This window comes from Eleutherodactylus coqui, chromosome 13, assembly GCF_035609145.1.
Source record: "Eleutherodactylus coqui strain aEleCoq1 chromosome 13, aEleCoq1.hap1, whole genome shotgun sequence".
NCBI classification, from domain to species: Eukaryota; Metazoa; Chordata; class Amphibia; order Anura; family Eleutherodactylidae; genus Eleutherodactylus; species Eleutherodactylus coqui.
This window is the reverse complement of record NC_089849.1, coordinates 17,303,547-17,331,274: the sequence shown is the minus strand read 5'-3', so window position 1 is coordinate 17,331,274 and position 27,728 is coordinate 17,303,547. Positions and strand designations below refer to the sequence as shown.

The 27,728-nt window shown below is 41.5% G+C and overlaps 1 protein-coding gene across 4 annotated transcripts in view; it reads left to right on the top strand.

Annotated features, from left to right (window-relative positions):
- Positions 1 to 26,779, top strand: part of NKAIN4 (sodium/potassium transporting ATPase interacting 4) — an 87,305-nt gene extending 60,526 nt beyond the window's left edge. The window contains exons 5-8 of one of the 4 annotated variants that reach the window (XM_066586519.1): positions 12,807 to 12,867; positions 12,943 to 13,017; positions 20,406 to 20,490; positions 26,221 to 26,779. In XM_066586519.1, the coding sequence (XP_066442616.1) occupies positions 12,807 to 12,867; positions 12,943 to 13,017; positions 20,406 to 20,490; positions 26,221 to 26,230 (231 nt within the window). In that variant the 3' untranslated portion in view covers positions 26,231 to 26,779. Of the gene's footprint in view, positions 1 to 12,806; positions 12,868 to 12,942; positions 13,018 to 20,405; positions 20,495 to 26,220 lie in introns of those variants that run through there. The other 3 variants (XM_066586520.1, XM_066586522.1, XM_066586521.1) reach the window with 3 other exon arrangements.
- Positions 26,780 to 27,728: the final 949 nt, after the last annotated feature.

Below are 27,728 nucleotides of genomic sequence, written 5' to 3'. Positions count from 1 at the left end.
GCTGTACAAGCGATAAGGCATGGCAGAGCAGTAGCTCTGCCATGCCTTATGACAGCGATCATAGGCACAGTGCTGCAAGTCCCTCAGAAGGACTCGAATAGTGTAAAAAAAAAGAAAAGAAAAGTGTAAAAAAAAGAAAAATGTAAAAAAAAATGTAAAAAAACCCCTTTTTTTATGCTTTTTCTAATATTAGCACAAAAAAAGGTAAAAAAATTAAAACCCCACATATTGGCTATTGACGCGTCCGTAACGACGTGTACAAAAAGGTGGACACTCTTAATATTTTGTACAACAAAAAGCGTAAAAAAACCCGCTAAAAAACAGAGGCAAAATGCTAATTTTTAGCATTTTGCCTCACAAAAAATGCAATAAAAGTGATCAAAAAAGCTGTACATCCCCCAAAATAGTACCAATAAAATCTACAGCTCGTCTCACAAAAAATAAGCCCTTATAGAGCTCCGTACATAGAAAAAAAAAAAAAGTTACAGGACTTTGAATGCAGCTATAGCGAAAAAAAAAAGATTTCCAAAAAAAAAGGCTTTTTATTGCAAAAAAGTGTAAAAACCTAAAAAAATATAACAATTTTGGTATCATTGTAACCGTACCAACCTGCAGAAAAAATTTAGAGTGTCATGTATGCTGCATGATTAACGCTGTAAAAAAAATAATAAAAAATCTATGGCAGAATTGATGCGTTTTCTCTCCCTGTTATCATAAAAAAAATTATAAAAGTTTTATGATTTTGTCTATGTACCCAAAAGTGGCACTGATAAAAACTAAAGCTCGCCACGCAAAAAACAAGCCCTTATACGGCCGCGTCGATGGAAAAATAAAAAAGTTATGGCTTTTAAAAAATGGAGATGGAAAAATACCAAAAATCGCTTGGTCCTCAACGCCAAAATAGGCCATGTCATTAAGGGGTTAAATAGCACCATTAAAAACTACAACTCTTCCCACAAAAAACAAGCCCTCATACAGCGATGTCAATGAATAAATAAAGGAGTTATGATTTTTTTAAAGGGGGAGGAAAAAACGAAAATGGGGAAAAAAGGGCCACGTCATGAAGGGGTTAAATGCTTCCCATTCTTCCTTCTTTTAGGGATTGCTAACGATTGTGCTTTGAGAATCTCATTTCACAATATTTCCCAACCTTCTTGGACATTTCTGTCCCTGAGAACATCCCGCCATTGGATTCTTTCTATGATCTTTTTGATTTCATTAAAATCTGCCTTTCTAAAATCCAACCTTGAGGCCTGAGTTTTCTCAGGTCTTCCTCCCCTTTTTATCCAAAATTCAAGGATCACATGATCACTGCCTCCCGAGGCCCCAGCCATCTGCATTTCCTCAACCATTCCCTCCCTGTTGGTAAGAATTAGGTCCCAGATAGCAGATCCCCTTTTTTTCTCTTCGACCATTTAGAAGATAAAGTTGTCAGCAAGTGGGCATTTCCTCATACAGATTCAGGGTGCATTCAGACGACCGTATATCGGTTAAGTTCCGGTAATTAGCTCCGCCCCCGCCCTGCCTCTCCTCATTGAAAATAGTGCAGGGGGGTGGAGAGGAGGCAGAGAGGGGGCGGGAGCTCAGAGCACTGCTCCCGGCTCTTCCAGCCTCCTCCCCCTGCAGAGTGAGATGCCGTATATCGGCCAGCATGAATACCCGGCCGATATACGGTCATCTGAATGCGCCCTTAGTGTGGAAACCACAACAAGAATAGACATGTCAATTCTTTTTTTTTTAGCATGACATGGACTTTAACCCCTTTTCGCCCCAATACGTAAATATACATCCTGCCTGGGAAGCAGTTCCTGTGAAAGGGTGTAATTTATGCCATAGGGATAAAGCGGACTGAAGCTGAGCCCAAACCATCCACCATCCAAACCATCCACAGCGAGATCGGCTGTAACTGACAGCCTCCCACTGCAATAGCGGGGATAGGTGAGAACGCTGATCCTCGCTGTTAACCCCTTACATGTCAAGATCAATGTTGAATGCAGCATGTAAGAGGTTCACAGAGGAAGGCCGCTCCCACTGTGACAGCATCTGCATGTAATCGTGGAGGGCCGATGGGTCGCCATGGCTTGTGATCGTAATAAAATATGGGACCTTGAATGCAATGATACAAAAAAACATATTTTCCAAAAAAGGATTTTATTGTGCAAAAGTGGAAAACACCCAAAAAGCATATAATTTTGGTATTGTCATAATTGTACAAACTGGCAGAAAAATATTATCATGTCAGTTATGCTACATGATTTACGATGTAAAAAAAAAACACTAAGAAAAAAAAAATAATAGAATTGATGTGTTTTTTTCTCCCTCTCCTCCAAATAGATTAATAAAAGTTTTGTATAATACATTTTATGTACCAATAAAAACTACAGCTGACCACGCAGAAAACAAGCCCTCATACGGCCGCGTCAACGTAAAAAGAAAAAAGTTATGGCTTGTGAAAACTGAAGAGAAAAATCCCCCCAAAATTATCGCATCCTTAGGGCTTATTCTGATGTGCGTATATCGGCTGGGTTTTTACGCCTGGCCAATGTACGCGGTCTCTCTCTGCAGGGTAGGAGGCGAGTCGGGAGCAGTGCACTGAGCTCCGCCCCCTCTCCACCCTCTCTCCGCCCCTTGCCACTATTTGCAATAGGCAGGGTGGAACTTGGCTCCGCCCCCGTCCTGCCCTCCCATTGCAAACAGTGGCGAGGGGCGGAGAGGGGGCGGGAGCTCAGTGCACTAGCCCGGCCCGCCTCCTCATCCTGCAGAGTGGGACAGCGTATATCGCCGGACGTCGGAATAAGCCCTTAGGTCTAAAATAGGCCGCGTCACGAAGGAGTTACAATCCGTGCATGGGAAAAAAAATCAATCATTCAGTGGAATATAAAAATGATGCGAATTGCGACACGAATTTGAGATTTCAGCATGAGATTCCCCTTAATAAAACTGATGTGAACACGGCCTTAGGGCTGCATTCACACAAGCATGAGACGCATGAAAGTCGCACCAATAGGAACTCCATTCTTTTGAATGGAGTCATACACATGAACGATTTTTTTTTGCCTCACAGCGATGCTGCGGAGTAAAAGATCGCTGCATGTCCTATTTATTTGCGGCCCTCGGAACGCATCGCCCATTACTTTCAATGGGACAGTCAAACACATCACATGCCGTCCGATTTGCACTTGACGATCCTCCGATGTGCGTGAAACAAGCGCCAGAGGACCTGACTTTCAGAGAAGTGATGCGATCGTCGTTTGATTTTTAAGCCTGCACAGTTTGAATGAGGAACCAATTATCGCCCGTTACTTAGATCTTGCAGGCATTTACACTGAACGATTATTATTCAGATTCTCGCAATCCTTCAGGGTAAAAGGTCCCTAAAAGGTCCCTAAGATTCCAAACCTGCCAGATTATCAGATACCGGATCAAAGGAATTCCCCTGTACTTTTTCCCCTCCATAGTCCCCCTGTGCCTTGTTTTGTAGCCAACGGACATTTTCTATCAGGTGTTTCCATCCCAGCCTCTTGTTCTACGGTCGCCGACCGCCCTGATGAATTATTCACAGACTAATGACCTACAATGTCCGCCCCTCCCCCTCCTCGCCTTTGTGTGTCGGATAGCTCCTATTCTGCACCTCTGCTGGGGACGCCGCCCTGGGCTGCAAAGTGATGTCATCAGCCGTGCTAATTCTACTACCGGCCATCTAGATGAGGAGGCTGGAATACGCAAGGGTTAATATGGAACAATTTCTTGTCGCGAGAGCGCCATTATTTACTCTCTTCCGCTTGAGCCCCAACGATTTTTATGGATCATTTCCAAATAAGCATGCCATAAATAAATGAATTAAACGGCTGATTTTTTGCATGTGTCTGTGCACCAGGAAGCGCAGGATGAACACTTCTGTAGGGACTGTTGAGCAAAGACAGTGTTTTAATATTTGCATTATAGCTCGGAACTCCTATTACGTATAATAGGTCAGCGTGTACATATAGCGCCCTTAATTTAACCCTTGATCAACCTGTGATTGTGCAGTGGTCATGTGAATTCTTGGTGCTGTTTGACGCTAAATCTATGCAGAAGTCATAGAGCCTAAATGCGAGTGCAGATCCACACGAAGATCCGCAGTAGGCGTTCTACTGTGCATGAAACTGTTAGGTCCATGATGGAAATATTCCTTTACTGTCCGACAGATATAGAGCCCATGTGAATTCGCCCTTACATGGGGATTTTGATGCAGATTTCGTTGCGGATTTGCACCACAATGCTTCGGGTATGTTCACACGGCGGATTTTGGTGCACATTCCGCAGCACGGTCCATCCTGAATCCGTGTCCCATTAATTTCAATGTGGATCTGGATTTTTCTTGCACGGATCTGAAATTTGCGTTGCGGAAAAAGCAATATGGCTCATTTGCACGGGGGATAAAATCACACGAGTTTTGTGCGTTTCCATGACGCACAGGGCTTGGGCAATGTATTAACCCATTGTTTCCAGTAGGTTAATTTACACGGACACTTTCGCTGAAAGATGGAAAAACTGAAGCTTGTTCAATTTTTCAGCAAGCAACAGTAGGATGCCCCCTACGGATCAGTGTGAAAACTCAGAACACCCCCAAATTGGTGGGTTATATTTGCTGATATACCAGTTGCTAGAAGAATTACAAGGCGCATGGGACGAAACCAGACCGCCGCCTCATTTTTTGTCCGTTTTTTGGCCATGCATTAAACCTTGAAGGAAAATTCCACGAGGTGAGAGGTCAGCGGTCACAGACTCAGCAGCCGATGCCGTCGCCACCGGATCGCAGCTGCAGGCCGGGTGAGTGTAAAGTCTATGGGGATGTTGCAGGGGCAGAGGCCAATAGGATGATTACTATTGGCCGGGTAGCACCCCTGGAACTATTATGGAGGTCGCTATTACTATTGGGGCCAACATAGGCAACACTTTTACTACTGGGACCACTATAGGGGGGCACTATCGCAACTGGGACCACTATTACGACTGGGACCACTGGGGTGCACTGTTACTACTACAGCCACTATCGGGGTCACTACTACTTCTGGGATAACTATAGGGGCACTGTTACTACTGTGGCCACTATGGGGGTCATCATTATTACTGCGGCCACTATGGGGGTCTTCATTATTACTGCAGCCACTATGGGGGTCATTATTACTACTCAGGCCACTATCTGGGTCACTATTACTTCTGGAATAACTATAGGGGCACTATTACTACTGTGGCCACTATGGGGGTCATCATTACTACTCGGGCCACTATGGGGGTCACTGTTAGGGCTTGTTCACACGAGCGTAAGTGTATTTTGGTCCTAAAAATACACTGTGCATTTGCGTAAACCAAAAATAGCCCTATGCTGTGTTTCTCGGCCACTCCGGCGTGTTTTTATGTGCACAAATACACTATATATTTGCACATGCAAAAAAAACGTAGACAGGCTCAATGAAATGCTGAACAAATATGCAGTGAATACGCAGGTTTGCTAAGTATTCAGGCTGGGTTCACACAGGGCGTATTCCCGTCGGAAATCTCGTGGTTTGGCCTCTGCAAAAACCGCGAGATTTCCGCCGGTAGAACCGCCGCGGTGGCTTTGAAGCGGCCCGGCCGCTTGCTTTTCCGCTGCGGCCGGCGCTCCCATAGAGGAGAGCGTGGCCGCGACGAAAATAAACAAAAAAGGAAAGGTAAATAGACATGCTGCATCTTCTGAAACCGCGGCTGCGGTGGCCGCAGCCGCGGTTTCAGCCGGACTTACCGCAGTGGATTGGCCATCCCATGTAGACGAGATTTCTGAGAAATCTCGTCCACATGGCTGGCTAATCCCGAGATTAGCGGCTGCGGGCGGATTTGCTGCGGCAAAGCCGCCCTGTGTGAACCCAGCCTAACTGTATATTTGCACCCACCTATTCACTTCAAGGGCCTATTGCAGTGTGAAATACGCACTAAAATAGGTCATGCCACATAATTCTTCATGCGATTACACATCATGTAAAGAAATACGCTCATGTGAACGAACCCATTGAGATCAATCTTTTCTATTCACTGCGTACTATCCACACAAAAACTGCACGTTTAATACACTGCACAAATATGCTAATGTGAATGAGCCCTTAATATACAATTACAACCAGCCCTTTGAAGGCAACCATAAGACTGATATGGCCCTCTGTGAAAATACATTTGTCCCCCTGGTCTAGGAGAACGAAGGGTAAAAATTGTGTCCATGCTAACAATATAGAGAGGACGCCCCAGCTTGTACAGTCTGACTTTTTTTAGTCCTACCCTGTATATTGCTTTGCAAACAGCCCCTGGTGCTCATGACCTTTTATATATATATATGTGCTGTGCACTGCAGAATACTCCCACCCTCTCCCCTCCCTGACACCTCCTGACACCAAAACATTCCTCAGCCGACCCGATCATCTCTGCATCCAGCTGTGCAGGGTCACGAATTCCTGCTGCTGGAACCAACTTTCCCTGCATATTTCTATCATGTTCCCGGCTTGTTCTAATTACACCGTATTGGGTTTCATCTACAGAAGTAAATACATTGCAGGGTAATCTCAGTCACAGTTAACCTGAATGGGTCAGTAAACATTCCTAAGATACCTAGTAATAACATTCTATGCAGAAGGTTTGTTGCTTAGGATAAAGAACTGATTTCTTGGTAACAGTAATGTACATTACGGTGGAGCAGCTGTATAATTACAGCCAAGAAGAGGATCAAATCCTAGGACGTCACAAAAGACTTTTTAAAAGTTGTAGGAAATGTGTTCTTGTTTTCTTGTTCTTTTCTACTCATTCTTGACCCCTGCTGAATAATACAACTTTTATGAGCTGCCAAAAGAAGTGGGGGAAGGGAAGTGACAACTATTTTGGTCTAAAAAAAATGATCAATTTCTGACCCTATTTGACCACTGTCCTGACAAGTTACATTGAACATACCCATCAGCTCTAAATACTATAACACAGCCTTCTACTACCAAAAACGTTACTACTCTAATACTGCCCCCTATGTACAAGAATATAACTACTATAATACTGCCCCCTATGTGCTCCTATGTAAAAGAATATAACTACTATAATACTGCCCCTATGTACAAGAATATAACTACTATAATACTGCCCCTATGTACAAGAATATAACTACTATAATACTGTCCCCTATGTACAAGTATATAACTACTATAATGCTGCCCCTATGTACAAGAATACAATTACTATAATGCTGCCCCCTATATACAAGAATATAACTACTATAATGCTGCCCCCTATGTACAAGAATATAACTACTATAATACAGCCCCCTATGTGCTCCTATGTACAAGAATATAACTACTATAATACTGCCCCTATGTACAAGAATATAACTACTATAATACTGCCCCTATGTACAAGAATATAACTACTATAATACTGCCCCTATGTACAAGAATATAGCTACTATAATACTGGCCCTTATGTACAAGAATATAACTACTATAATACTGCCTCCTATGTAGAAGAATATAACTACTATAATACTGGCCCCTATGTACAAGAATATAACTACTATAATACTGCCCCTTATATACAAGAATATAACTACTATAATACTGCCCGTATGTACAAGAATATAACTACTATAATACTGCCCCCTATGTACAAGAATATAACTACTATAATACTGCCTCCTATGTAGAAGAATATAACTACTATAATACTGCCCCTTATGTACAAGAATATAACTACTATAATACTGCCCCTTATGTACAAGAATATAACTACTATAATACTGCCCCCTATGTAGAAGAATATAATTACTATAATACTGCCCCCTATGTACAAGAATATAACTACTATAATACTGCCCCTTATGTACAAGAATATAACTACTATAATACTGCCTCCTATGTAGAAGAATATAACTACTATAATGCTGCCCCCTATGTACAAGAATATAACTACTATAATACTGCCCCCTATGTACAAGAATATAACTACTATATTACTGCCCCCTATGTAGAAGAATATAACTACTATAATACTGCCCCCTATGTACAAGAATATAACTACTATAATACTGCCCCTTATGTACAAGAATATAACTACTATAATACTGCCCCTATGTACAAGAATATAAGTACTATAATACTGCCCCCTATGTAGAAGAATATAACTACTATAATACTGCCCCTTATGTACAAGAATATACCTACTATAATACTGCCTCCTATGTAGAAGAATATAACTACTATAATACTGGCCCCTATGTACAAGAATATAACTACTATAATACTGCCCCTTATATACAAGAATATAACTACTATAATACTGCCCCTATGTACAATAATATAACTACTATAATACTGCCCCTATGTACAAGAATATAACTACTATAATACTGCCCCTATGTACAAGAATATAACTACTATAATACTGCCCTCTATGTACAAGAATATAACTACTATAATACTGTCCCTATGTACAAGAATATAACTACTATAATACTGCCCCTATGTACAAGAATGTAACTACTATAATACTGCCTCCTATGTACAAGAATGTAACTACTATAATACTGCCTCCTATGTACAAGAATATAACTACTATAATACTGCCCCTATGTACAAGAATATAACTACTATAATACTGCCCCTATGTACAAGAATATAACTACTATAATACTGCCCCCTATGTACAAGAATATAACTACTATAATACTGCCCCCTATGTAAAAGAATATAACTACTATAATACTACTCCTATGTACAAGAATATAACTACTATAATACTGCTCCCTATGTACAAGAATATAACTACTATAATACTGCCCCCTATGTACAAGAATATAACTACTATAATACTACCCCTATGTACAAGAATATAACTACTATAATACTGCCTCCTATGTACAAGAATATAACTACTATAATACTGCTCCCTATGTACAAGAATATAACTACTATAATACTGCCCCCTATGTACAAGAATATAACTACTATAATACTACCCCTATGTACAAGAATATAACTACTATAATACTGCCCCCTATGTACAAGAATATAACTACTATAATACTGCCCCTATGTACAAGAATATAACTACTATAATACTGCTCCCTATGTACGAGAATATAACTACTATAATACTGCCCCTTATGTACAAGAATATAACTACTATAATACTGCCTCCTATGTACAAGCATATAACTACTATAATACTGCCTCCATGTACAAGAATATAACTACTATAATAATGCCCCTATGTACAAGAATATAACTACAATAATACTGCTCCCTATGTACGAGAATATAACTACTATAATACTGCCCCCTATGTACAAGAATATAGCTACTTTAATACTGCCCCCTATGTACAAGAATATAGCTACTATAATACTGCCCCCTATGTACAAAAATATAACTACTATAATACTGCTCCTATGTACAAGAATATAACTACTATAATACTGCCCCCTATGTACAAGAATATAACTACTATAATACTACCCCTATGTACAAGAATATAACTACTATAATACTGCCCCCTATGTACAAGAATATAACTACTATAATACTGCCTCCTATGTACAAGAATATAACTACTATAATACTGCCTCCATGTACAAGAATATAACTACTATAATACTGCCTCCTATGTACAAGAATATAACTACTATAATACTGCCCTATGTACAAGAATATAACTACTATAATACTGCCCCCTATGTACAAGAATATAACTACTATAATACTGCCCTCTATGTATAAGAATATAACTACTGTAATACTGCCCCCTATGTACAAGAATATAACTACTATAATACTGCCCCTATGTACAAGAATATAACTACTATAATACTGCTCCCTATGTACGAGAATATAACTACTATAATACTGCCCCCTATGTACAAGAATATAACTACTATAATACTGCCTCCTATGTACAAGCATATAACTACTATAATACTGCCTCCATGTACAAGAATATAACTACTATAATACTGCCCCTATGTACAAGAATATAACTACTATAATACTGCTCCCTATGTACGAGAATATAACTACTATAATACTGCCCCCTATGTACAAGAATATAGCTACTTTAATACTGCCCCCTATGTACAAAAATATAACTACTATAATACTGCTCCTATGTACAAGAATATAACTACTATAATACTGCCCCCTATGTACAAGAATATAACTACTATAATACTACCCCTATGTACAAGAATATAACTACTATAATACTGCCCCCTATGTACAAGAATATAACTACTATAATACTGCCTCCTATGTACAAGAATATAACTACTATAATACTGCCTCCATGTACAAGAATATAACTACTATAATACTGCCTCCTATGTACAAGAATATAACTACTATAATACTGCCCTATGTACAAGAATATAACTACTATAATACTACCCCTATGTACAAGAATATAACTATTATAATACTGCCTCCTATGTACAAGAATATAACTACTATAATACTGCCTCCTATGTACAAGCATATAACTACTATAATACTGCCTCCATGTACAAGAATATACCTACTATAATACTGCCCCCTATGTACAAGAATATACCTACTATAATATTGCCCCTATGTACAAGAATATAACTACTATAATACTGCCCCCTATGTACAAGAATATAACTACTATAATACTACCCCTATGTACAAGAATATAACTACTATAATACTGCCCCCTATGTACAAGAATATAACTACTATAATACTGCCTCCTATGTACAAGAATATAACTACTATAATACTGCCTCCATGTACAAGAATATAACTACTATAATACTGCCTCCTATGTACAAGAATATAACTACTATAATACTGCCCTATGTACAAGAATATAACTACTATAATACTACCCCTATGTACAAGAATATAACTATTATAATACTGCCTCCTATGTACAAGAATATAACTACTATAATACTGCCTCCTATGTACAAGCATATAACTACTATAATACTGCCTCCATGTACAAGAATATACCTACTATAATACTGCCCCCTATGTACAAGAATATACCTACTATAATATTGCCCCTATGTACAAGAATATAACTACTATAATACTGCCCCCTATGTACAAGAATATAACCACTATAATACTGCCCCCTATGTACAAGGATATAACTACTATAATACTGCCCTATGTACAAGAATATAACTACTATAATACTGCCCCCTATGTACAAGAATATAACTACTATAATACTGCCCTCTATGTATAAGAATATAACTACTATAATACTGCCCCTATGTACAAGAATATAACTACTATAATACTGCTCCCTATGTACGAGAATATAACTACTATAATACTGCCCCTATGTACAAGAATATAACTACTATAGTACTGCTCCCTATGTACGAGAATATAACTACTATAATACTGCCCCCTATGTACAAGAATATAACTACTATAATACTGCCTCCTATGTACAAGCATATAACTACTATAATACTGCCTCGATGTACAAGAATATAACTACTATAATACTGCCCCTATGTACAAGAATATAACTACTATAATACTGCTCCCTATGTACGAGAATATAACTACTATAATACTGCCCCCTATGTACAAGAATATAGCTACTTTAATACTGCCCCCCTATGTACAATAATATAGCTACTATAATACTGCCCCCTATGTACAAAAATATAACTACTATAATACTGCTCCTATGTACAAGAATATAACTACTATAATACTGCCCCCTATGTACAAGAATATAACTACTATAATACTACCCCTATGTACAAGAATATAACTACTATAATACTGCCCCTATGTACAAGAATATAACTACTATAATACTGATCCCCTATATACAAGAATATAACTGCTATAATACTGCCCCCTATGTACAAGAATATTACTACTATAATACTGCCTCCTATGTACAAGAATATAACTACTATAATACTGCCCTCTATGTACAAGAATATAACTACTATAATACTGCCTCCTATGTACAAGAATATAACTACTATAATACTGCTCCCTATATACAAGAATAAAACTACTATAATACTGCTCCCTATATACAAGAATATAACTACTATAATACTGCCCCCTATGTACAAGAATATAACTACTATAATACTGCTCCTATGTACAAGAATATAACTACTATAATACTGCCCCCTATGTACAAGAATATAACTACTATAATACTGCCCCCTAAGTACAAGAATATAACTACTATAATACTGCCCCCTATATATAAGAATATAACTACTATAATACTGCCTCCTATGTACAAGAATATAACTACTATAATACTACCTCCTATGTACAAGAATATAATTACTATAATATTGCCCCTATGTACAAGAATATAACTACTATAATACTGCCCCTATGTACAAGAATATAACTACTATAATACTGCCCCCTATGTACAAGAATATAACTACTATAATACTGCTCCCTATGTACAAGAATATAACTACTATAATACTGCCTGCTATGTACAAGAATATAACTACTATAATACTACCTCCTATGTACAAGAATATAATTACTATAATATTGCCCCTATGTACAAGAATATAACTACTATAATACTGCCCCTATGTACAAGAATATAACTACTATAATACTGCCCCCTATGTACAAGAATATAACTACTATAATACTGCTCCCTATGTACAAGAATATAACTACTATAATACTGCCCCCTATGTACAAGAATATAACTACTATAACTTGGAATGCTGCAGTGTAGCTGCCCTCTGTCTTTCCATCATGGTAAATGTTCTTTACTCTCTTCCGCAGCTCTTTGGATTTGTGTACGCCTGTTATGTCACCAGTGTGTTCACAGAAGAGGAGGACAGCTGTGAGTATATAATATTTTAGGAGTAGCTTTTTCCTTAGAGCCGGCAGTGGAGGTGATGGCTGTCATTGCTCTCAGCCGTATATGCAGGGTTTATGGGGAGAGGACGGAGCTGCCACCTCCGATGTTCAACAGAAGTGAACCCAAGATACCGTATGTGTTGTACAATGTCACCTGACTCCCCGCTGTACTAACATACTACTATACTCCTGTCCATTTACACTCCACCTTTTTATGTATCGTTTTACTATCTTTAGGGTGCATTCACACAGGCGAGCGTGATATCGGTATGAGAAACTGCAATATCGGTGCGCTGGTCACGCATGCACTCAATTGAAACTCACAAGTACATGCCAGTGCAATGCAATTGTTTTTTTACCGGTATCATCCATTGGAAATGAAAGGGCGAGATTTCTCATAGAATCTAGTAGCATCACTGCAAGAGAGAAATAGACCCACTGACTGCAATGCCGTCTATTTCAGTACAGGTTTTGTGCGGGTGTGAATGCACTCAGATTCTCCCCATCCTCCCTTCCTGCGGGGCGCACAAAACCAGTAAAGAAATTCCCTATTTATGTTCATCCTTCCGAAAAATGAGCTCATGTAGATAATCGCAAAAATGGACGTGAATTTACAGCATAAATTATAGTGAATCTTTGGGGTTACAGAACGCCCCACATTTCCCACTAAGTCCCGCATGTTTTCTAGAGAAGTGTCAAGGGCAACAGGAAAAACAAAATAGTCACAAATATGACTTGCGCCAAAATGTATGACTATTTTATGCTAGAAAACCGGATGCGTTTAACATGAGAAATTCCCCTCCCCCTTTGTTTTTCAAGATCTCTGCTTGCTGTCCATCAATAACAACATTCATGGCTAACATCTTAAGTTGGAAAACCCATCCATAATGGGAGCAGAGCATGCGATTGCACCTGGGCCCTGGAGCTGTAGGGGACCATGAAGGCTTTCTTCTCCATATGAGGAGACAAATATATAACCGAAGCATAAGGCCTGTGTCACACAAACGTATTTGCGCAAGACCATTTTGCGTGCGTAATACAGAGAAAATAGAATCCTTCATTTCAATGGGTTTGTTTACAATTGCATATTTAGCAGACCACAAAAAATTACTGTAAAAAAGCTGTTCCCTATGCAAATGCACAACTCCTGATGCGCAAAAACGCTGCGCATACGCTCATTTGACGCAGGCCTTAGGCCGAATGCACACAGGTGGAAATTCCGTGGCGAGATTCCGCACAGAATTTCCGCCGTTGCACGCTGCCATAGGATTGCATTGGTTCATACAATCCGTTGCAGACAACTGCGATTTTGATTGCAGAGATCTTGAAAAACAAAGAGGAGGGGAATTTCTCATGTTAAACGCTGACACGCCGGCTTTGCACTGCACATGTGCGGCTGTGCGCCAGCCAACACATTCGCAGAGCGAAGACGCCGGACAGGTAAACCAGAGGTCACTCCAGGGGCACAGGTCGCATACCGTTGTGAGAATCTCGCAGTCGGAATCTAACCCGGGCCGTCTGCATTCGGCCTTATAGTTGGGGGTCTGTTACAAATTTTGCCCAGTGACTATGGATTACACATTTGCATCCTGACCTCACAGTTTTCACAGCTGAAAGTTTGTTAAGGCCCATTTACACGGAAGGATGATCGCTCAAAATTCGCCCAAACGAGTTTGAGTGACAGTTTAGAGCAATCATCTTTGCATAATTTTAAGTAGCTAATTAGCTACTAAAGAGTCAATGCATGCGGAGCAGGATACCCCAGCAATAGCTCTAAGAACAATGAAGCTGTTTTGTATATGGAAACAGCTGCTTTGTTCTTGGTGCTTTCAGCTGGTGTCCTGCTGTGAACTGCCAGCGGGATACCAGCTGAAAGAATGCTATCAGCACCGCCCGCTGAGACATCAGCGGGCGGCACTGATGACGCTCATCACTGATTTCTAGCTGGCTAGAAATGAGCGATGAACGATCAGTGCATGAATAGTGCATGATGGCTGTGCATTTAGACACAACGGTTATCACTCAAAAGATGGCTTTTGAGCGAATTTTGAGCGATAATCGTTGTGTCTTTACAGTTGTATCTAGAGTAGACAATCCTCCTTTAGATAAGCATTCTGGACTCCAGACTGGTACATTGTACCTACATGGACACATTGTAACATTGCTGATGTGTTTACAAACCCTCAGCTGTAGAAGTATCAGCTCTGCACAGGTTTCCAGCCTCTGCATGTAAGCTATAATATTGCTATTCACTGACTGTGAGCACAGATTTTGAATATGGTAAGAAAATTAAGCACAAAGTGCATTAGGAAAGCCTTTTATTGCACACTGACTGATGTCTACCTACATGATACATTTAAGAAAACTGCTGCATCTAATTTGAAGAACAACACAGGATTTGACACAGGTTAATCCCCTGTGCCAAGAGCAAGAAAGTGGGTGGTAGGTGCCTACTTATGGTAGTGGTAGATCATGCAACTGCTATGCCTCAAGCCGCTGAGGGTCGGCACTAATCTGCTTCTCCTGCTTGTCAGCACACTGTCAATGCAGCTGCCTACAGCCACCACTAGAGGGAGCTCACTGCATACAGATTTATTCAATCTTTACTAGGGGAAGGCTCACAATGTGCAGGTTTATATAGCCACTACTTTGGGAAGCTCACTATATACAAACGTATATAGCCACAATTAGGGTGAGCTCACTGTATACAGATATATACAGCTATCACTAGAGAGAGCTCACTATATACAGATTTACAGATTCATATAGTCATCACTGGGGAGAGCTGCCTGCATACAGATTTATCTGGGTATCACTAGGGGGAGCTCACTGCATGCAGATTTATATGGCCATCCCTAGAAAGAACATGGTATTTATAGATTAATTTGACCATCCCTAGTGGAAGCTCAATATATACAGATTATATAGCCACCACTAGGGGCGGCTGCCTGCATACAGATTTATACAGCCATCACTAGAGGGAGTTCACTGTATAGAGATATATATAGTCACCATTAGGGGAAGCTTAATTATATGCAGAGCCACCACTAAGGGGAGGTCATTGCAAACAGATTTATACAGCCACCACTAGGGGGAGCTCACTGTATACAGATTTATACACCCACTGCTAGGGGGATCTTGCTGTATACAGATTTATATAGCTACCACTAGGGGAGTTCACTGCAAACAAATTTATACAGCCATCACTAGAGGGAGCTCAGTGTATACATATAATACAGCCACCATTGGAGCTCACTGTATACTAATTTATACTACCATGACTAGGAGCTGCTGTCTGCATACAGATTTATACAGCCATCATTGAGGGGAGCTCACTGTAGACATAGATATATACAGTCACCACTAGGGGAACTCATTATATACTAATTTATACTACCATGACTAGACTAGGGGCTGCTGCCTGCATACAGGTTTATACAGCCATCATTGAGGGGAGCTCACTGTAGACATAGATATATAAATATATATATATACACACATACACACAGTCACCACTAGGGAACTCATGATATACTAATTTATACTACCACCACTAGAGTGAGCTCAGTACATACCGATTTCTATAGTTCCCACTGAGTCCAGTACTAGCTGTATGAATACATATGCACTTAGCTCCACCTAGTGGAGACTGCATGTAACTAGAATGACATTAATCAAAAAGTTGACTAACAAACCCCAATATGATATAAAGTGAAGTGAATCAGTGTATAATCTTGAATCAGCTGTGGACATTAGCTTTATTAAAGGTAGAGGTGGAGCTGTCATTGGGGTTCGGCCCTCTCTCAGATTTTCCATGGGGCTCTATGATTTCTGTGTACATCCCCGCACTACCCTACATATTCCTCTGTAGCACCGGGCACATAAGGCCTCTTCCTCAGCAGAACTTGGAGATGTAGAAAAGTTTACTATGGTTTTTAACATGTTATGATAACTCGCTGCGCCACAGTTTGTTTACACTTTCAATTACTTTATAAAGCCTTTTGTTGATTTAACCCCTTAGTGACATGGCCTTTTTTGGTCCTAAGGACACAACCATTTTTGGGAAATTTTCATGTCCACTTTTCAAAAGCAATAACTTTTTTGTTTTCCCATCGACACGACCTTTTAAGGGATTGTTTTGTACACGGCACACTGCAGTCTTTATTGGTACCATTTTATGTATTGTACCATTTTTTAAATAACGTATTGCATAACTTTGTTACATTTTTTTGGAGTTTAGGGAGAAAAAACACCTCAATTCTGTCATTGTTGTTTTACAGCGGTAATCATGCAGCATAAATGGCATGATACATTTTATCTGCGGATCAGTACGACAGCAAAATTATGTATTTTTTTTTGTAGGTTTTTCCACTTTTGCATAAGAAAATCTTTTTTATTTTTTTGCATAACTGCGTTCAAAGTTTTTTTGCATTTTTTGGGAAGTGAAATGAACAAATAAAGCATTTTGGAAAGAGCTAAGCTGTCTTCCCCCTCCCTCCCCTCGCCAGCTCTCTGCAAGGGGAGGAGGTGGGACGGGGTGGGAGCTAGTGTGCTGAGCTCCCGCCCCCTCTCTGCCCCTTGCCTCTGTTTGCAATGCGATGGGGCGGGGCAGAGCTCTGCCCCATCCTGCCCCCTCCCATTGCAAACAGCAGCAAGGGATGGAGAAGAGAAGGGGGAGGGAGTTTAGCAGTCACGTTGCTAGACTCCCTCCCACCTCCCTTCTCCGGCCACTGTCATATGGCTCCCATAGGAGTCTATAACAGTGGCCGTAGTTTGGCCAGGTAGATAGTTCTAGGACTATCTTTCCTGCTCGGTGTAAAAGCGCCTGGCCGGGAATACGCCTGTGTGATCTGATGCATTGAAATCCAATGCATCTTATGGTAGCATATATCGGACGGCCATGAAAACGGCGGCCGATATACGCTTGTGTGAATAAGCCCATAACATGTTTTTTTTTACCATTTTAATTTTTATTTTCGTTCTTTACATTTTTTTATGTCTGCATAGGGAACTTGAACCTGCGATCCTATGATTACTATGATAACACATTGCAGTACATCTGTACAATGCATTATCCCTATTCATAGCAATCATAAGCCATGGCAGACCCGGATGCCATTGTCTGGAGTCCAGTTGCCATGACAACCCATCAGCCCTCCTTGATTACAAATAAGAGGGCCGAAAACATCACAGAGGGAGCACCCTCCGTTTGTGAGAACTTTATATGCTCAACATTCTTGTGGATCTTCACTGTTGCAGCAGGAGGCTAGCTGTCAGTGGCAGCCAGTTTGTGCTGCAGATTGTAAATTTACGTCCATTCATGGGAACCTCTTCCCAGCCAGGACATAAGCTGACGACTTGTGGCAGGAGGGGGTTAAGATCAGAGAACATCAGCTTTTTAATGGTTTACGTAAAAAGTTATCACAGACAAGATAAAATCTACATCTGTATTGTTTCATTGTCTGACCACCGTTTCATGAAAAGCCAACTAACCTACTGGTATGTTTGTTAGAGTGCAGGAGGGACAAGAGAACCCAATGGGAAATCACACTGACACAGTAAAAACATATAAAATACTTGCAGATGGTAACCTGGTCATTACTGATATACCAAAGGTTCCCCCACTTCCTCTACCTCTCATCCTCTCCTACTAGGTGTCCTCCTCCACCTCACTTGCTCTCCTACTAGGTGTCCTCCATCTCACTTGCTTTCCTACTAAGTGTCCTCCTCCACCTCTCTTGCTCTCATACAAGGTGTCCTCCACCTCTCATCTTCTCCTACTAGGTGTCCTTCTCCACTTCTCATCTTCTCCTACGCTGTACCCTCCTCCACTTCTCTTCCTCTCCTACTAGGTGTCCTCCACCACCTCACTTGCTCTTCTACTAGGTACCCTCCTCCACCTCTCTTCCTCTCTTACTAGATGTCCTCCTCCACCTCTCTTCCTCTTCTACTATTTGTCCACCTCCATCTCTCATCTTCTCCTACTAAGTACCCTCCTTCACTTCTCTTCCTAGGTGCCCTTATTACCCTTTCATCTTCTCTTACTAGGTGTCCTCCACCTCTAATCTTCTCCTACTAGGTGCCCTCTTCCACCTCATTTACTCTCCTACTTGTTTTCCTCCTCCACCACACTTGCTTTCCTACTAAGTGTCCTCCTCCACCTCTCATCTTCTCCTACTAGGTGTTCTTCTCCATTTATCATCTTCTCCTACTAGGTGCCCTCCTCAACATCCCTTCCTCTCCTACTAGATGTCCCCCTCCACCTCTCATCTTCTCCTACCAGGTGTCCCCCTCCACCTCTCATCTTCTCCTACCAGGTGTCCTCCTCCACCTCTCATTTCCTCCGACTAGGTGTCCTCCTTCACCTCTCATTTCCTCCTAGTAGGTGCCCTCCTCCACCTCTCCTACTAAGTATCCTTTTCCAATTCTCATTTCCTCCTACTAGGTGCCCTCCTCTACATCTCATCCTCTCCTACTAGGTGCCATCCTCCACCTCTCATCTTCTCCTACCAGGTGCCATCCTCCACCTCTCATTTCCTACTCCTAGGTGCCCTCCCCAAACTCTCATCCTCTCCTACTAGATGTTCTCCTCCACCTCTCATCTTCTCCGACTAGGTGTCCTCCTCCACCTCTCATTTCCTCCGACTAGGTGTCCTCCTTCACCTCTCATTTCCTTCTACTAGGTGCCCTCCTCCATCTCTCCTACTAGGTGTCCTTTTCCAATTCTCATTTCCTCCTACTAGGTGCCCTCCTCTACCTCCTATCCTCTCCTACTAGGTGCCATCCTCCACCTCTCATTTTCTCCTACTAGGTGCCCTCCCAAAACTCTCATCCTCTCCTACGAGGTGCCATCCTCCACCTCTCATTTCCTCCTACTAGGTGCCCTCTTCCACCTCCCCTACTAGTTGTCCTTTTTGCCTTCTCATATGCTGGGACTGTTCATTATGTATCTAGGTTGTTTGGGTGACTTGCTGTTAAGCATTTGTTGCTGTATAGTAATACAGGTTAATGAACATTTTCTGTATCCATTTTTGTTTTCTGACATCTGCCATCAGTACTGACCCCCACAGTGAAGAGTCAGCAGTGGTGCAGGCACAAAGCTCTAATGACTTCCCACCCCCTGCCAGCACTGCTATCATTAAGGAGTGACAGTGACAGAGCTGCCTGATGTCATATATTGTGCAGGTCTGATTTATATTCGCAGGCCCCTTCTTATTACACTGATGTTTGTTAGTCCCTACAGGAGGGATGGATGGACCACGTATAGAGCCCATGTACAGGAGGCCATTATGGCGATGCCAAGTATATAGCAAAATATAACGGAGCTCTATAATAACCAGCAGCTGCTTTTTTTCATTGGTTTCTTCTGTATACTCTTTTCCCTTCTCTCAGCCAGAGTCTGGTGGGCCTCCTAGCATCCGCCATCTCCATCTCCATTCCTGCTCTTCCACCTTCGTTCTTTTCTCCCCGCACATCTCTTTCATTGTTTTTTCTTTTATTTTGAGCATTTATTTCTTTCAGTTGATTTCATTGGTGGATTTGATCCATTCCCTCTCTACCATGTCAATGAAAAGTCCAATCACCTGCTGTACAAGCAGAGTTACCTGTAAGTATAAGCTGATGAGAGGCAGATGACACACTGACCTACAAAGCTACTGGGGCCACCCCGAACCTCCAACCCTAAGATGATGCTCCACGTGTCTGCAATATTCATAATATGGAGTGTAATCAGCACAGGATAAGTAATATATGTACACAGTGACTCCACCAACAGAATAGTGAGTGCAGCTCTGGAGTATAATATAGGATATAACTCAGGATCCGTACAGGATAAGTAATGTATGTACACAATGACCCCACCAGCAAAATAGTGAGTGCAGCTCTGGAGTATAATACAGGATGTAACTCAGGATCAGCACATGATAAGTAATGTATGCACACAGTGACTCCACCAGCAGAATAGTGAATGCAGCTCTGGAGTATAATATAGGATGTAACTCAGGATCAGTACAGGATACGTAATGTATGTACACAGTGACTCCACCAGCAGAATAGTGAATGCAGCTCTGGGGTATAATACAAGATGTAACTCAGGATCAGTACAGAATAAGTAATGTATGTACACAGTAACTCCACCAGCAGAATAGTGAGTGCAGCTCTGGAGTATAATACAGCACGTAACTCAGGGTCAGTACACGATAAGTAATGTATGTACACAGTGACTCCACCAGCAGAAGAGTGAGTGTAGCTCTGGAGTATAATATAGGATGTAACTCAGGATCTGTATAGGATAAGTAATGTATGTACACAGTCACTCCTTCAGCAGAATAGAGAGTGCAGCTCTGGAGTATAATAAAGGATGTAACTCAGGATCAGTACAGAATAAGTAATGTATGTACACAGTGACTCCACCAGCAGAATAGTGAGTGCAGCCCTGGAGTATAATACAGGATGTAACTCAGGATCAGTACAGAATAAGTAATGTATGTACACAGTCACTCCTTCAGCAGAACAGTGAGTGCAGCTCTGGAGTATAATACAGGATGTAACTCAGGATCAGTACAGAATAAGTAATGTATGTACATAGTCACGGTATTAGTGTATCTTGACGCCACCCGAAGTACAGGTGAAGCCAAGATACAAGGAATTTAACAGGGGGTTGACGCCCCCTGTTACTGATTGGCTGTCCTTTTTTGTTCCCTGTCTTCGGGTCCTGTAGCCACCGCCGGGGTATATGATGCCGGCGCTGCTGTGCCTCTCTCTGGCTGCAGTCTCCTACCTCCTGCTGTTGTGATCCCCGTCCGATTCATGCCACACCTGCTGTGCCTAGGGCTGGCGGCAGTGTCCGAGCTCAGCGCACCCCGCAGCTGTGGTTGTTAGCGGCCCTCATTAGGCTCTCCCCGCCGCCAGTTTCCTAGCTTACCAGCATGCCACATAGTTGTGTGGCTCCTACCGCTGGCGCCCTGACCTCAGCGGTGTTGCCAGTCCTACTGCTGTGCAGGTCGTCTGTCACTGCAAGTAAGGTAGGAGCGGAGCAGCCGCCAACTGAGGAGCGAAGTGTCAGCGTAGCTATGCGGGCCGACCTGTTGACTTCATTCAGCGGCGGAGATGGGCTCTTTCAGACCGGGCGGCCGGTCACCGCTCCCTTGCACAGCAGTGCTGCAGAGTGCAGACCGATCGGTCTCACCTTCCTCCGTGCTCTCGTCCGCTGCCCATCACCGCTCTTAAGTCGCGCTGGCTACAGGATCTGTGAGGGCGAGGACGTGAAATGCAGGACAGCCAATCAGTAACAGGGGTTGGCATCAACCCCCTGTCAAACTCCTTGTATGTTGGCTCCACCTGTAATTCTGGTGGCGTCAAGATACACTAATACCCACAGTCACTCATCCAGCAGAATAGTGAGTGCAGCTCTGGAGTATAATACAGGATGTAACTCAGGATCAGTAGAGCAGTGTTTCCCAACTCCAGTCCTCAGGGACCGCCAACAGGTCATGTTTTCAGGATTTCCTCAGTGTTGCACAGGTCATGTAATTATCAGTACCTCAGACATTGCCAAAGGTGTTCTTACCATAGGATATCCTGAAAACATGACCTGTTGGTGGTCCCTGAGGACTGGAGTTGGGGGACCCCTGCAGTAGAGGATAAGTAATGTATGTACACAGTGACTCCACCAGCAGAATAGTGAGTGCAGCTCTGGGGTATAATACAGGATGTAACTCAGGATAAGTAATGCATGTACACAGTGACTAAAGTTTTTACTTAGATGAATTCTATATATGAACTGTAAATAGTGGACAGAACCTTTTAAAGTGCAGATCTGGAGCTGCAGCTTGCAGGGAGGAGGACTTCGGTGGTGAGTGATAAGTTGTGTAGGATATAGAAGTGCTGTCATTTCTGTAGAGTGATGATAGTCGGTGAGGGGGTGGTTCATTAGAGCATCCCGGGCAGGAAATTAAATATTGATCATGTCATTTCTCTCTGAGAAAGCCTGAAAAATGGCTAGTATCCCTGCTGCCATGCTCAGGTGTGCCATCAGCTCCTCACCTCATGGGTGTAATTAATAAGAATATCTAGACAGTGAATCTGCCTAGTAAGAGTAATCCCCATCAACGATAGAGTGAAATGATGTTTTAAAATAGGTGGCATATAAGAGCGTACAGCATTAGTACCGTATCTCAGCTCCTGTTCTCTGTAGTATGCTATATTCAGCACTGGGTTATAGTTTTTAACTTAAAGACCCCCCCCCTTACACATTATGGCCCATTTAGACTCAACGATTATTGATCAAAATTCACTCAAAGGCACTCTTTTAAGCGATAATCATTGTGTGCATTCACACGGCAAGATGATCGCTCAAAATTCGCTCAAACGGTAGTTTGAGTGAGTTTTGAGCATTCACTTTGCATAAGCTCTTAAAGGAGATGTCCCGCGCCGAAACGGGTTTTTTTTTTTTTCAACCCCCCTCCCGTTCGGCGCGAGACAACCCCGATGCAGGGAGGTAAAGAAAGCTCACCGGAGCGCTTACCTGAATCCCCGCGCTCCGGTGACTTCTCTACTCACCGCTGAAGATGGCCTCTTCCTCCGTGGACCGCAGCTCTTCTGTGCGGTCCACTGCCGATTCCAGCCTCCTGATTGGCTGGAATCGGCACGTGACGGGGCGGAGCTACACGGAGCTACACGGAGCCCCATAGAAGACTGCAGAAGACCCGGACTGCGCAAGCGCGGCTAATTTGGCCATCGGAGGGCGAAAATTAGTCGGCACCATGGAGACGAGGACGCCAGCAACGGAACAGGTAAGTATAAAACTTTTTATAACTTCTGCATGGCTCATAATTAATGCACAATGTACATTACAAAGTGCATTATTATGGCCATGCAGAAGTGTACAGACCCACTTGCTGCCTCGGGACAACCCCTTTAAGTAGCTACGTAAGAGCTTATTAGTTTATAAATGAAGGCTCTTGCTGTATACAGAAGACAGCTGGAGCGCTGTCTTCTGTATACAGCTCCTTTCTTTTTGGAGCTTTCAGCTGATATCCAGCCGAGAGCTCGAGCAGGGTATGCAGAAGACAGCTGAAGTGCTGTCTTCTGTATACAACTCCTTTCTTCTCTGCGCTTTCAGCTAGTGTCCCACTGAGAATTGCCAGCGGGATACCAGGTGAGAGAATCTTATCAGCGCTGCTGGCTGAGATATCCACCTGCGCTGCTGCTAAGTCATCGCGCATTTCTAGAACACTAAAAGCGAGCGATGAAGGAACATTGCACGATGGGCGAGTGTTTAGATGCAACGGTTATCGCTCAAAAGATAGCTTTTGAGCAATAATCGTGTCTAAATAGGTCTTTAGACTTTGAAATAGCTGACAAGGTCAGATGATTCATTGATGTGTATAGGGCGGCTTCACTTACCCCGACAGATAGTGTCAAAGGGAAGAAGGATTGGAGATGTTGAATTTTAGCACATTATCCTTTTGTTCCCCAAGAGATAAGCAGCCCTCATAGCTATCTGGCTGTAGCTTACCTTATGAAGAATACCACTACAATACTGCCCCCTATGTTCCAGAATATCACTACTATAATACTGCCCAGTATATACAAGAATATAACTACTATAATACTGCCCCCTATGTACAAGAATATAACTACTATAATACTGCCCCCTATGTAAAGAATATAACTACTATAATACTGCCCCCTATGTACAAGAATATAACTACTATAATACTGCCCCTATGTACATGAATATAACTACTATAATACTGCCCCCATGTACCAGAATATAACTACTATAATACTGCCTCTATGTACCAGAATATAACTACTATAATACTGCTCCCCTATGTACAAGAATATAACTACTATAATACTGCCCCCTGTGTACAAGAATATAACTACTATAATACTGCCTCCTGTGTACAAGAATATAACTACTATAATACTGCCTCCTGTGTACAAGAATATAACTACTATAATACTGCTCCCTATGTACAAGAATATAACTACTATAATAATGCCCCCTATGTACAAGAATATAACTATTATAATACTGCCCCGCATGTACAATAATATAACTATTATAATATTGCCCCCATGTACAAGAATATAACTACTATAATACTGCCTCCTATGTACAAGAATATAACTACTATAATACTGCCCCCTATGTACAAGAATATAACTACTATAATACTGCCCCCTATGTAAAGAATATAACTACTATAATACTGCCCCCTATGTACATGAATATAACTACTATAATACTGCCCCCTATGTAAATGGATAAAACTACTATTACTGCCCCGATATACAAGAATATAACTACTATAATACTACCCCTATGTACAAGAATATAACTACTGTAATACTACCCCCTATGTACAAGAATATAACTACTATAATACTGCCCCCATGTACAAGACTATAACTACTATAATACTGCCCCCTATGTACAAGAATATAACTACTATAATACTGTCCCCAATGTACAGGAATATAACTACTATAATACTGTCCCCAATGTACAAGACTATAACTACTATAATACTGTCCCCTATGTACAAGACTATAACTACTATAATACTGCCCCCTATGTACAAGAATATAACTACTATAATACTGCCCCCTATGTACAAAAATATAACTACTATAATACTGCCTCCTATGTACAAGAATATAACTACTATAATACTACCTTCTATGTACAAGAATATAACTACTGTAATACTGCCCCCTATGTACAAGAATATAACTACTATAATACTGCCCCCTATGTACAAGAATATAACTACTATAATACTACCTTCTATGTACAAGAATATAACTACTATAATACTGCCCCCTATGTACAAGAATATAACTACTATAATACTACCTTCTATGTACAAGAATATAACTACTATAATACTGCCCCCTATGTACAAGAATATAACTACTATAATACTGCCCCCTATGTACAAGAATATAACTACTATAATACTGCCCCCTATGTACAAGAATATAACTACTATAATACTGCCCCCTATGTACAAGAATATAACTACTATAATACTGCCCCTATGTACAAGAATATAACTACTATAATACTACCTTCTATGTACAAGAATATAACTACTATAATACTACCTTCTATGTACAAGAATATAACTACTATAATACTACCTTCTATGTACAAGAATATAACTACTATAATACTGCCTCCTATGTACAAGAATATAACTACTATAATACTGCCCCCTATGTACAAGAATATAACTACTATAATACTGCCCCGTGTTCAAGAGTAGAGCAGCATATTTATATGTAATTCCCATTTTTACTCTTTGATCTGTTTCCCCTTTAGGCCGTCGTAAATGAGAAGTGCCATGTACAGGACACAGCATCGTTTTTCTCCAGGACACAAGTGCCACAGCATAATGGCGGCTCCCCCATTTACTGGCCGCCGGTATAGACTGATGAGATGACACCCGAGGGAGTTTCTCCTGGGAGCCAGCACACTTCTGCCTGGTTATCTGGTACTGTTGCACGGCTAAGATGGTGGAGCAGAGGGACTACTGACTGTATTGGCACTGCCAAGCTCACTCATACCACCCTTGAAGTAGGAGGTCAAGACTTGTCCATCTTGTGATCTTTGCTCTCACTCATCCTACCATTGCTGAATGCTCCATTAGAATTGGAGATGACTGAAGAGGTACAGCCTGTGGATCACAGTACATGGACAATGGTGGAATGAGACTTAAGACCTAGTGATCAGTGCTCACCCATGCCTGGGCTAGCCAGATCCCTCCCCTATACTCATTTGTTATATTCCTACTTTCTTCTTTACAGTCAAAGTCAATGAACCCATTATTTCCCAAAAAGCCAGGGTTGATTCATTAAAGTGCCATCCAGCTGTGGTCTTACTTCTGTTTGTGTTCCTGCCTCTGGATGTCAGGTAACAGCGATAGCTGGGGTACAAGGAATCACATGTCTGAAACTCACTGAAGTGTTACAGTCCACCTTGTGCCTGTATCTAGACTGAGTAGCCCGTTCATTAGAGCCCCTGTTCCTCTCATGATTGGCACTTTCCTGTATGTAAAGGGAAGCCACGTGGCAAGTTTTCCGTGGATCAGTTTATGTGATTTCATATCACAGCACTATATTTTCTTATCCACGTGACTTCCAACAAGGCTTGGTCACTGGTCCTTGACTAGCCAGGATTTCACTGCTAACCTTGTGGGTTTCTTATGTAACACTGTTAAGAGTAGACCCTGAATGGTGTAATCAAAGAAAGAAGTTGAAAGAAAAAAAAAAAAAAAAAAAAAAAGTTAAAGGTAGATGTCAGGAATCATTCTGATTAACAGGCACTGCACAGTCAGGAGCCACCGACTACAAGGCTAGCGCTCCAACTAATGTTTGAGCACACAGCTCACCATTCCTTAGCCCAGATGGGCTATAACTGCAGATCAGTTCCAGCACCATTGTGTCTCAGAATCACCAGGGAACAAAAGTGTACCAAGCAGCAGAAAATCAGCACCTGGTTAGATTGATCCAGATTTGTCACCCCGTGCTGATGGGAAGTCAGAATTTAGTGCGAGCAGTATGAAATCAGTAGCTGGTTGAATGATTGTGTGGGAAGGATTGTCTCGGCGCTCCCAGGTCCCTGGATAGTCCATGTAGGGACACCCTGATGATCTGCTGCTACTCTGAAGGCCAAAGAAGAGCCATTGCTTTCCTAATTCTGCGTTCTCACTCACATCTGTGTTGCTCAAAAGCACACAATTTTCTCACAAGTGTGAAGGCACTCTTACAAGACCCTACGTAGGGTTAGTCCAGTTCAACAAGTCTTGTACTATGTAGCGGCTTTCTGAC